This window comes from Calypte anna, chromosome 17 (assembly GCF_003957555.1).
Source record: "Calypte anna isolate BGI_N300 chromosome 17, bCalAnn1_v1.p, whole genome shotgun sequence".
In the NCBI taxonomy this organism is placed as follows: domain Eukaryota; kingdom Metazoa; phylum Chordata; class Aves; order Apodiformes; family Trochilidae; genus Calypte; species Calypte anna.
Window position 1 is genome coordinate 1,388,877 of NC_044262.1, and position 12,688 is coordinate 1,401,564.

Below are 12,688 nucleotides of genomic sequence, written 5' to 3' on the forward strand. Positions count from 1 at the left end.
AGGCGCCCGCCCAGCCCTGCGCGCCGCGCCGCTAGCGGCAGCGCCCGTGCCCGCGGCGGCCGCCCCGGCCCATGCCCCCGGGGGGAAGGGGGGCTGCAGCAGCCCGGCGAGCCGCCCACCCGCGCAGCGGGGGCATCGCCCCCACTCGCCGCTCCTGGGAGGGCGGAAAGGAGGCAGCGGCGGCGGCGGCGGCGCCGGCATTGTGCGCGGCGGATCGCAGGCCCCGGCGGCGCGGGGCTCGCCTGCCTCCCGCCCCAGCCTCATGAACCCGCCGGACGGCTCCGCTCCGGCGGCGGCGGCGGCGACGGGAGCGCAGGTACGCGGCGGCCGGGCGGCGTGTCCCCCGGGGGGAGGCGGAGGGAGAGGGGAGGAAGGGAGGGAGGGCGGCAGCCGCAGCCGCCCCGTCGCGGAGCCCCGCCGGCGGCGCTTGGCGCAGTGCGCGGGGGGCGGCAGCCGGGACACCGGCTCCCCGGCCCGGGACCGGCCCCACCGCCCCCTTCGGACCGGGGCGGAAAACAAAGCCCGCAGCCCAGCAGCAGCCATGTCGGCGGGGACGAGCCGGCGGCCGCGGCCCGGCCCGGTCAGCCCCGCACCCCGGCCCGCCCGCCGGCCCCCGGCCCGGCCCGGTCAGCCCCGCGCTCCGGTCCGCCGAGCCACCTCTCGCCGTTCCCCGTTCCCCTTCTCGGGTTTTTTTCTTTAGTTTGTTCCTTTTTATTTTTTTTCCTTTTTTTTTTTTCCTTTTTTTTTTTCTTTTTCTCTTCTCTAATTTTCTTCCCGATCGGTAGGTTTCGTGTTTTTTTTTTTTTTTTTTTTTAATTTTTTCCATTAAAACGACGCCACCTAGAGGAGAGTATTTCGTAAATAAAAAAAAAAAAAGAAATTAAAATTGAAAAAAAAAAAAAGAGGAAATATTCTGCTATTTCTTATTTTTTCCATAAAGTTGGGGTGTGCGGGGCTGTGCGGGGCTCCCCCACCGCATCCTCCTCCCGGTTCCCCCTAAATTTCATTTTTGTCTCTTTGGAAGCAAAGCCCAGCGAATACGTAAATGAAAATTAAGCTGGAATTTGAATGAATTCAGGTTCCCCCTTCCCCGATTTCTGGGGGGTCGGGGGGGCCAGGAGCTGCGGAGTTCTCCGAGGGGGGGAAGTGGCTGAAGTTGGAGCCGTGTTTGGGGAATAAAATGATGAGTTTGGGAAAGTGGGAGAATTGCTGGTACGGAGCAATTAGGAATTGTACTTCATTGTAATTTTCAACTTGTGCAGCACGCTTTGCCAAAACTGGTTGTTTTTTTTTTTTTTTTCTGGTTTTTTTTTCTTTTTTTTTTTTTCTTTTTTTTTTTTTTTTTCTGCAGTGTTTAAAGTTATTTGTTTCAAACGAGGAGTTTTGCAGGAAAATTAGAGCATAGAAAATTTGCTGTGGACACACCCAAATTTTTTTTTTTTTTTTTTTTTTTGTGATTTTGGATTTCATGCAAAACTGCTCTTAAACAATGAGGTTCTAAACACAGTTCAGGAAAACACGAGGACAAGCAAAATGAAGAGTCGAATGTCAGTTTTATTTTTGAATTTCTTGCCTTTTCTGATGGTTTCTCCATGCATAATTAAAACATAGTTTCCAGCATTTAATTTCCCAGTTCTTTTGTAAAGAAAAAAAATTCCATAGTAGGGTTTTTAGGGTTTTTTTTTCCTTCCTTTTTTTGAACACACTGTAACTAATCCTGACAAATGAGTATTTACACAGGTTTATGACGAGGTGCGCCATGATATTATGAATATGCATAATTAACAATATTGTGAAAAAATAGTTACAGATTTAGGGATTTTGGTTTTTTAAAACCAGTAAAAGCGAAGTGATTTTAAAGGACTCATCCATGATATTTTCCACAATTTCAAAATCCTTTTTCTCCTTGAGTCTTCCTGTAAAACCTTCCTGGATTTTGAATTGAAAATATATTTTTTCTTTTCTATTTCTTTGTGGTTTTTTTTTTTCCTTTTTCTTTTTTTTCTGACAATACTGTTCTGATTATTTTAATGTAACGGGGAGCCTATGAGTTCTGGACTGTGCACACACTGGTTTATTATTGTAGGGTTGCCCTTGAATCCTGGGGTCTTGGTATTGATCTTTTTAAAAATAAATAACAAAAGAGCACTGGAACATGCATTGTTTGGAGAAAAAAGCAATACAGGAGTGATACACAGCCCTGCCACCCAAAAGTGGGGGAGGGAGAGGAAGGGAAAGATTAGGTCAACATTGAGTTTTACCAACCTTGACACAGTCTCCTCTATAAAATGGGGACAAAATAGCAAGATGGCTGGCTCCACAGCTGCAGCACTTTGCTGGGGTTTTTGTTGGGTTTTTCTTTGGTTTGCTTTATTTTTTGTTTTTTTGGTTTGTTTTTTTTTTTCCTAAAAAAAACTGAGGCATTTTTAAAATTTTGAACTCAAAAAGTGAATTCTTTGGACCTGCCAGGCACCCACCCGCAAATGCTGAAATCCAAATGCTGGGGGAAAAAAAAAAAAAAAAAAAAAATTCAATCTGAAATAAATTTTAAATCTCAACCTCAAATCCCTGGAAAATTTTTTTTTGATGTTTGTTTTTCTGGGGGTTTTTTGTTTGGTTGTTTTGTTTTGGTTTTGTGTTTGGTTTTTTTTAACTCTTTTTTTTTTTTTAGTTTTTTTAAGGTTTTTTTTTCTGTTTCCATTTTTATTTCACTGTAATTTGATACTTTGTTGAAACCAGGCAGGAGTGGCTGGGGAATTCAGGGCTATGGGGCTGTTTTTCACCCCCCTCCCTCCCATTATTTGTTTCACCTTTTGGATTGCTTTTTTGGGGGGGGGACAATGGAAAAAAATTGCAGCGCAGGATAACTGTTGGGTGGAGGAGAAAATCCCCTGAAATGTCAACTTTGTATTTTTATTTTTGCGTTTATCCCCCCCCAGCTCCCCCAGAACAGGACCCACCCTCTTCCTGACTTTTTCAGCAAATACTGAAGTCAGTCCCGTGGTGGCAGAGCAGCAGTGGTGCAGTCAGAGTGGGGTAGAAATTACACAAAATGCTCCAAATTGGATTAAACAATCCTGGAGAAGATTTTATTCCTGGTTTCACCCAGGTGGTGCATTTTCCATGTTCTTACACTCCAGGAATCCCCTTCTTTGAGCACCCTATAACTTTTACTTAGTGATTATCCCCCAGGAAGCTTTTAGCTATAATTTTTTTTTTCCTTTTTAATGGGTTCAGACAAATTTTCCAAACAGAGATTTTTTTTGGTGCTGCTTTTTCTCTGCCCAGCCTTACACCCTCACCTGGGGGTTTGGGGAGCAACCCCGGGGCTGAGCTTCAGGATGGGGGGGACACATTGATGGGTGCTGCATTTTAATGACAAATAAATGACATCTGTCCCCTTTGGGGTCACAGTGCCACCAGGTTCCTCTTGGCATCTTTCACGTTTATCCCGTTATCCTACAATAAAAGGATGGAAACTGGAAGGGCAGTGGCTTGTAGCTGGTTTAGCCTCTTCTCAGCTGTTGGGGGAATAAGTGAGTTTTCTGCCTGTGTTGGAAGAGGGGTTTGTGTCTTGCAGCTCTGCAGAGATGGAAATGCAATTCCATGGAGCTGGGCTGCAACTTGGGGGCTGCTGTCACCGCGCCGGCGTGCGCACCGCAACCTTTCCAGTCTTTAACTCTCTGTATATCAGTTTCCTTTAAACAACGGCTTCCATTCTGTGTTCCAGCAGTGATGAAAAGCCAGGATTGAGGTTATAATGGGTTTCTGAATCTAACCTTTCTGTCTGCCCGTGTCCTTCCAGGAGAAACCTCCCCTGGCTCGAAAAATTTTTCCTCGTTTTTCATCCCAATCTGCTTTTCAGGGGGATTTTTTTTTTTTTTTTTCCTGGAAAGTTGATCAATATTTAGCATATTAAAAATTGCTGGTTGGCAGGCTGGAAGGGGGAGGGAGAGGAAGGGAGCCTGGCAGAGTGATACCACCAGATTTTGTGTGACATAACTGAGATGTCTTTTTTAGAAAAAAAAATAAATTTCGAGTACGTTGTCCTTGGTGAGGATGAAAATAGGCATATTTTAATCCCAGGATGAAAACAGGCACAGTATTATTACAGTAGTAGATAATATTTACACAAGCACCATATAAAACCTTGCCGTGGTATTTGCATAACTCCAAAATAATTTAAGGCTCTATCAGTGCCATAATGCAACACCAGGAATAGTTGAGTTCATGGGGGCAGGCACGTGGCCCTGGTGAGACACACTCAAGTTTGCAATTATGCAAGTGTGGCACTGAAATTAGAGGTCTAAAAAGTAGATTAATTTACTTTTTTTCTTTTTTTTTTCTTTTTTCTTTTTTTTTTTTTGGCTGGAGGTGGGTTAAAACCTGCTGTAAGGCTTGTGCTGGAACAGCTCTGGGATTTATCCCAGCTTCTTTTGATGCTGAGCCTCTTGAAGGATTTAGACCTTCCCACCATGGTGTGGTGGGGCTTGGTCCCTGGTGCTGACCTCTGAGCTGGTCCTGACTTGTCCCTATAGCACAGCCCATGGGACATCTCCCCATGGGACATCTCCCCATGGCACATCTCCCCATGGCACATCTCCCCATGGCACATCTCCCCATGGATCATCTCCCCATGGAATATCTCCCCATGGCACATCTCCCCATGGCACATCTCCCCATGGGACATCTCCCCATGGCACATCTCCCCATGGCACATCTCCCCATGGCACAGCTCCCCATGGCACATCTTCCCATGGATCATCTTCCCATGGCACATCTCCCCATGGCACATCTCCCCATGGCACATCTCCCCATGGCACATCTCCCCATGGCACATCTCCCCTTGAGCTTTGCTGGCTGTGGGGATTTTTTTTCACCTTTCAAGGTCTCTGGTGTTGGGGTTGAGCCACCAGTGGTCTTGAGCATCTCAGGCATAGCTCAGATTTTGGTGGTGTTGGCCTTGGCCTTGTAGGGCAGGACATGGTCACCCAACCCAGGTGGCTTCTGTGGGACTCTGCACGTGTGAGGGGTTTGCAGGATCCCACCTTGACCTGCTGGTGTTGGGCTGGGGTTGCTCCAGGTTTTCTCAGATGTTCAGGAGTGATGATTTGTGTGCTGCTCATGCTGGGGGCTGTAAAATGGATTCATCCCACAGTCACGGGCAGCTGCCCAGAAATGGGATTTTTGTCAAGGTTGCTTTTTGCAGGGTAAGGCCCTGTCTGTGCATACTGTGATGAGAAGGGGGATGGAGAGGGACGTGGTGCTTGGGCAGGGACTGTGAGCACAGCTGGAGGTGGAGGTTGCCTTTTGGTAAGGGAGGCAAGAAATGGCACCAGGAGATATTTTTGTTTTAAATTCTACATTTTCTGAGCATCTAGCATTACATTTATTTAGAGTTCTGCATTTCTGGATTTGGTTTGGCTACACCACGTTTGCTGGGGAAGAACTTTCTAATTTTTAAACGTCTTTTATGGATTAATTGCTAGTCATCTGCCTCCTTTTTACTTTTGTTTGGTTCCTTGAATGTCTCTTGATTATTCTGTACTATGTGATGCCAATTTAGTGGTTAACTAGTATGCAAACTACATCTGGACGTGTTGACTTTGCATTAACAATCATTGATTTGTCTGGAGCCAGGGAATAGAAATGAATGATGCTGTTTACCGTGGATGGTGTATGAAGAATAACCATTTGCAATGTGGCTTTCATCAGTGGCACAGGGCTCCTGTGCAGCTTGTCCCAGCAGCTCTGCCTCCTTGGCAGTTGTCTGAGAGCTGAATTTTTAAATTGTGGCACCAGGAGAAGGAAGAGGGAGTCAGGAAGGCAGCAGCACGTGGTGTATGGTGGAGGGGTGGACTCTGTCCCCTGCTCCTGGTTACCTTGGTTAGCTCTGGTAATAGTGGGGTAAAGTTAAGGCATGAAGGGAGTGGAAAGAAATGAGTATATGTAACATATTGTTATCTATAACATGCAATATAACCCATAACATACAATGAATATTCAACATAAAATGTAATATAAAGGAATGAGTGTATGTGACATATTGTAATCTATAACATGCAATATAATCCATAACATACAGTGTAATATGCAACATAAAACTTAATATACGTGTGGGAAGAGAGCTTTTCCCTTGGGGACGTAATCAATAGGATGTAAAATGTAATAATCATAAACAATAAGCAGCAAACTGAGTTGATGGGAGGCAGCAGTTGGTTGTCCAGCAGACCTGTGGCCACAGAGGTGTGGTTGGTTCAGATGGAGCCCAGTTTGGTGCCTCCCATCCCTTCCCTCGACCTTCCCAGGATGTGCATGCTGCAGACATCAAAGCTGTTATGCCCTAATTCTTGGACAGGGTGTTTATAAAGGCAAAGTTGCTTCCCCTTGGTTGAGGCTGGATATTTGGACCCTGAATCTGTGCTTCCACCGTTCTAAGTCTTATTTGTTATCTCCCATTGAGTGTTGTCATTGGTGGGACTGTGAGGCTGAGCATGAGCATTGATCTTGCTTGGGCTTTTCCCATGCAGACATTGCATTGGGAGCCTCTGGAATGTTTGTGGACAGGTCCCAAAATGATGGATATAGGTGATCTGTAACATGGATGTCACACGTTGACACTAAAGAGTGTAAATGCACGTGGAGGCTCTGGGCAAGCTGCACAGTGGCTTTTCTGAGCTACTTAGGTTTTACTTCTTCCATAGAATCACAGCCTAATTTGGGTTGGAAGGGACCTTAACCATCATCTAGTTCCAACCCCCTGGCATGGATAGGGACATCTCCTTCTAGACCAGTTCAAAGTCTCAACCAAGCTGGTGCTGAACACTTCAGAGATAGGGCAGCCATATTTTGAGTCTCTTTTACTCCCCCAGTGGGCAATGTAAGATGTGGCAGAAAAAGGAGGTTAAGTAGGAAAAATCCTCCTCCAGGATTTTTGGAAGTGCCACTGCAAGCTAGTTTCTTACTTAAAGGTTTATTTGGGGAAGGATGCAGCATTGAGGGTACAAGTTGGTTAGAAGTCTTATTGGAAGATCAGACTCTGTACCCCTGTGCCAACTTTGTACTCATACAGAAGAAGTTCTGGGCTCTACATCTACACATTGTGCCTCCCATGGGACGGGTGTCACTGTGACACTGTGAGAGTCCCTCTGCTGTATTAACTCTTCTTGTGAGTCCTTCTCCATCTTCCTTTCCCTGACCTGTGCTGCCCAGGCACTCCAGTGAGTGTGCTTGGAAAGGCTTAGCTGCTCTACTGGGCCTGCAAAGATTTAATTATATGGGCAAGGCCTTCCTTGCTTGTAATTTCCACTACTCCTGTTTGTTTCACATCTATATTTGGCTGGTGTAATGTGAAAAAGAAGGAACAGTGGCTGCTGTAAGTTTTGTCTGTGCGGGTAGAACTGGACAGGCAGAGAGGAGAGTGGGTGCTGAGAGCTGCTGGAGCTGGAGTCTGAGTGACCTGAACATAAATCATAAATCCTAGAATGGTTTGGGTTGTAGAGGACCTTAGAGATCACCCAGTGCCACCCCTGCCATGGTCAGGGACACCTCCCACCAGCCCAGGTTGCTCCAAGCCCCATCCAACCTTCAGCACTGCCAGGGATGGGGCAGCCACAGCTTCTGGGGGCAAGAACACCCAAGAATTTCTCCCTCAGATCTAATTTAAGTCTTTCTTTTTTCAGTTTTAAGCCATTACCCTTGCCCTATTGCTGCGTGCCCTTTTAAAAGTCTCTCCCCAAGTTTCCTGGGGCCCTCCAGGTGTTGGTTGTAAGTCCCCATGTCTGACTTAGCAACGGGGAGTGCAGATCTCTGGTGAGTCTGGGGGCTTGTGGGGACTGTGCCAACAAGTGGCTTGGGTCAGACCTCGGGGAGCCCTCGGGGTCCTCTGTGCTGGCTTAGGAATTAGGGGTGTATCACCCAGGGCTCAGTGTTTTTGCAGCTGATAGAAGTGAGAACACGATGGTCAGAGCTCAGCATGGGCAGCGAGCTGAGCCTGGTCATGGCCCAGTGCTGCTGCCCTCATGGCACCTCTGTGTTTCCAGGGTCTTCCAGGTCGTATGATTTCATTTTACTAGATACACTCAGGCAGCAAGTGACTTTTTTTTTTTAAGTTAATTTTTCACTCTGTGTGGGTGTAGGTATCCTTTCCTGCCCAAAAATAGCAGCAGAAGGCAGTTTTCAGAAGAAGTTGGGTGTGCTTGTGTTGAAGGCCCGTCATTTAGGTTCTGCTTCCAGTATGTTGAGAACAAATTTAGTATAAGTATTTAATTGCTTCAGACCTATTTTTAGAAGTATTAAACCTCAGATTTTAAAACTCTTGGCAACCAGAGCCAAGAGCTCTGCCGGTGTGGGAGAGCTGAGAGGGGAACTTGGAGGAAAACCCAAAACAAGGTGGGAGCAGAGCGTGGTTGTGGTGCTTGGCCAGGACCTGGGGCATTCCTGAGCCTTTGGGGTGTGCACCTGAAATGGCGTTGTCTGTATTTTGGTGAGGGTTTTTTCATTACTATTTTAATTACTTGGCTACACATGGGGAGAAGTAATGAAACCCTATTTCAGGAGGTTTGTAAGATTTTTTTATATTGTCTGCAGACTGAGAGGGGTAGTTTGGAAGCTGAACTGGAAGCATCCCCGTGCTTTGTGTCTTGAAACACCAGTAGCACCAGTAGCTTTGTATCTTGAAACCCAACAGGAGCTGCTGCTTTCTGGGTGTAAATCTGTCACTCAAGGTCTGGTGCTCTTTAGTCTATGGGTTGCAAATCCTGAGCTTTTACTGGCATTTGTGATACTTGTAATCTTGAGGATGGGAAGGGAGGGTTGTAAGGACACAGGATAATTCTGTGATGGAAACAAAATACCTTTTTTGAATTTCCATATGTGTTTTTGAAGCACTTGTAGGGAGGCACAGCTGCATTTGGATTGGGCTGGCAGCAGAAGGGAGTTGAAAATCCCCTTGGGATTGGGCAGGATTTCTTTTTGGGTGATACTCTCAAGGGGACCCACGTTGGGCTCTTGAGATGTTGAGGTGCAGCCCAGTGGTGGCATGACACGGGGGTGACAGGTTGGGACTTGGCCATCCTTGGTCCTGGGGCTGTGGGGATGGGAGATGGCAGTGGACAGGAGCTGGTGGGATGGGGTGGTCTGGTGGGGCTGGAGATGAATTTCACCAGTGAAGGAATTAATAATTGAACACCAGGCAGTCTGTCCTGGGTGTATTTTGACTCTGTCATGTTCAGGCTCCTTTGGGGCATGTGGCTTTGGCTGTCTGGTTGTGGTTATTACCACCCAGGCACACAGCACATTAACTCCAAGGAGGGATATTTTTACCTTCTTATCTGTCTCTACGTTAGAGGCCTGTAAATTTGGCTGCTTGGTGATAACAGGAGATAGAATTAGTGTTCCTCCTTAATTGGGTTTGTTAGGACACTGCCAGAGAGACAGCCTTGGAGGGGAACCTGCTGTGCTGGGGAGGACACCGGGCATGAAATAAAAAAATGAATCCAAATAAATTGGATTAGGTGGAAGCAAAATATGGCTGGAGCAAGTTTGTAAGGTCCAAGTTGTATTGTGCATGGTCTGAGAGCAAGGATCCAATTCCTGCTCCTGGAAGTGACAGCAGAGAGATGGAGGAATGAGTCTACTGGAGCATCCTCAGTGGAGAGAGGGGTGCCATTCATAAATGAGAAAAAACAACCCAAAACCCAAGAAAAAGAAGAGGATTTTTTCCTGAAACATTGCATGGATTTAAATTTCTAAAAAGATTTTTAATTTTTTTGGTGGTTGTTTTTCTTTTGTTAGTTTTGTTTGTTATTATGTCCTAATCCTGATTGGTTTAGTTGCTGAAAAGTCAACTCAGTGACAATGCTGCGTTTGCTTTTGGGTTCTGCTCAGGTGGAGGAGACAGCAGTCAGTCCCTGGGGAGGTTTGTTTGGATGGCTGGGAAATGTTTGTGCTTTCCTCTTCCACAGAGAGCTCCTCGGCCTCCCTGCCCCAGCAGAACCTGTGATGGGAGTTCAGTGGGTGATATTTAAAATGTCTAAAATGAAACCTTCCTGTCTACTTCAAGCAGGCATATGCCTGTGTTTTACAAATTAACCTAATTAAATATATATGTAGAAATTTCTGATAGTCAGCTCCTAGCATTAGGGACTCAATTAGCATCCGTGGAGCCAGGAAGGAATTTTCCATTCCTATCTTTTCCTCCCATCCTGTGTTGTCGTTTTGCTACAGGTTTTTTGTTTGTTTCTTTTGTTTGCTTTTTTTGTTTGTTTGGATTTTGTTTCTTGTTGTGTTGGGGTTTTTTGTTGCTTTTTTCTTTGGGTTGTTATTTTTTTTTTTAAGTCTTAAATGCTTGTGTTTTGGTTCTGCTTAAGAACTCTCTCAGGGACCAGTCCGGCAGGGTTTTAAAACTTGTGATTATATTTTTCCCCCAAGTAGCTTTGTCTGAAGTCACTAAAATGGTACCAAATTCCCTTTGACTCTGCAGGACAGAAAGATTTTGTTTTGCTAAGAGAGTATCATCAGCAGCAAACGCTTATTCTGGAGGGAAAATGGCATTGGAATATTTACATTTTTCAAGCCTCTTCCTTCCTCCCACCCAAAAATAGCGAAGGAAAAAAAAAAAATTATCTGTCTTCTCTGGATTTATGTAATTTTCAAGTGTTTGGCCAACATTGTTTCCAAAACACATCTTTCCTCTACCTTAACTCTCTCTATGGCACGGGAGCCCTTGCACAACAAATACAAGGAGCATTCTCCAGGAATCCATCCTTTCATTTAGAAATCTTCTGGCACCAGAGTTATAGCTTTTAGTTTATTTTCTCCCAAAGCATTGGGTGTTTTTTCCCTAATTAAAGTTTGATCACGCTGTAATAGTTTGTTATATAAATAATACTTCGGTCTCTTTTGCATATCAATAGTTGAATCCTTTTTATTCACAAAAAGTCTTTTTTCCCCCATAAATAACCCCCTGTCTCACCCCAGAAGGTACTCTTTCTTAGCAAAACCAACCAAGTCAATGACGTTCCCAGCTCAGCTATTTTAATGATCCCACAAACCCAAAAAAGCAGTCGGAAATTTTTCAAAAGCAAACTGCAGAAGCATTTTTTTCTTTTTTGGACAGCATAGCTTTTAAACTTTTTGTCCCAATTATTTTTTGTTAGATTTTTCCAAGCAGACATCACAGGGAAGCTGTAAACTCGAAGAATTTGGGGCTGTTCTTTCTTTCTGAAGATGGCTGAAGGAGTTTCAAAGGTGACCCAAAGCTGACTCAAAGAGCATCCCCCCAGCAAAGCTGAGGGCCCAGCAAACACTCTGGCTCTGTCACTAATTTCTCTGCAAGAGCTATTAATAAATCTGTGAGGGGAAGGTGGAGAGAATTCTGTGAGGAGAGGTTGGATCATAACCATTTTTCCCCTCCTGGACACCTCTACAAATCCATCCTGCAGTATTTTCCTTCCACTTTGTGCATTGCTGCATTTCCCTGTCTCTGTATTTCAAGGCAGAGGAAATTGTGCTCTGAGCCATGTCCCCAAACCTCCTCCTCTGCTCTCTGCTGTCTCAACTTGAGGTCTCTGGTTGATCCTCCCCTCCCTAAATGTTTTTCTCTTCTAGATTCCTTCTCCCTTGCAGGCAATGCCATTCTACATGAGGTGCAGCAGCAGCTTTGATTCCCAGTTCTCCATCACCAGGTGTTGAGTGTTGACCAACTCCATAAATCAGAAGAAAAAGCCAGTATTGCAAACTCCTTCTTGGGTTTTTACTTAGGCCTAAAGCTCTGCAGGACAGGGTTTGCCTAATGCCTGTGTCCTGTGTAACTCCAGGTATGGGACAGATGAAATAATAATAATAATAATAATAATAATAATAATAATAATAATAATAATAGCTTTATTCTCCCCTCTGGCAGATGTGGCATCCAGCTGTTTCTTTCTCACCTCTGCTTTGCAGTACTGTTGCCCACCCTCCCAGAACATGCTGCAGCCCCTTGTTCTGGGGATTTTCAGTAGCCTGGTGTTGCTGACTGCCAAGGCAATGATTTGGATAATTGCAGCATCTGCAATTTATTTAGGCAAATAGAAGTGTGAAAAATATTTGCTTTCCCCTGCTTGTGGGGTTTATTTTTGGGTTTTCGCTGTGTGCTTGGGGAAGCAGCAACCAGTTGTCCTCTGTGCCCCTGTTCCCTGCCTGTCCTTGGGGTTCTGCTCCTTGGGTCTGTTCCTGGACCCCCTGGAGCTCTTCTGGGAGGTTTTCTCCCTGAATTGCCCTTCTTGCCTTCCTTCCTTTCCTTCCTTCCTTCCGATTTAATTTCTGCAACAAGATTCAAGGTGGGCACAGCAGAACTACACACAGTGCTATGGATGCAGCTTTATGCATCTGCACATTTTGTGTTTCTTTACTCATAATCAGTTGTTGCCTTGCTGGCTACCATCAAGTGTGCACTCACACTGCTGGAGAAGTGTCCTCAGTGTCTCCTTGATGGCTTTTGGGAATGCTAATCCAGGTATCTTGATTCTGTGTGTATCTCCCTTTCTCCTCCTGTGTTACTTTCTCCAGATCTTACTTGGAGCACAGAGCAGATGTCTGTGGGACCCCACTGTGATCAGGAACTATTTCTGCCCTTTATTTTCCACCTTTTAATCAGCTGTTAATCAATGAGATGACTTCTTACTTTATCCTCTGCATATGAAAG

At 45.4% G+C, this 12,688-nt stretch overlaps 1 protein-coding gene across 8 annotated transcripts in view; it reads left to right on the forward strand.

Annotated features, from left to right (window-relative positions):
- The first annotated feature begins 226 nt into the window (after positions 1-226).
- The window catches only part of ZNF618 (zinc finger protein 618), a 122,974-nt gene continuing 110,512 nt past the window's right edge, over positions 227-12,688 (forward strand). For all 8 annotated transcript variants that reach the window (XM_030461113.1, XM_030461117.1, XM_030461120.1 and 5 more), the window contains exon 1: positions 227-316. In XM_030461113.1, the coding sequence (XP_030316973.1) occupies positions 263-316 (54 nt within the window). In that variant the 5' untranslated portion in view covers positions 227-262. The remainder of the gene's footprint in view (positions 317-12,688) is intronic.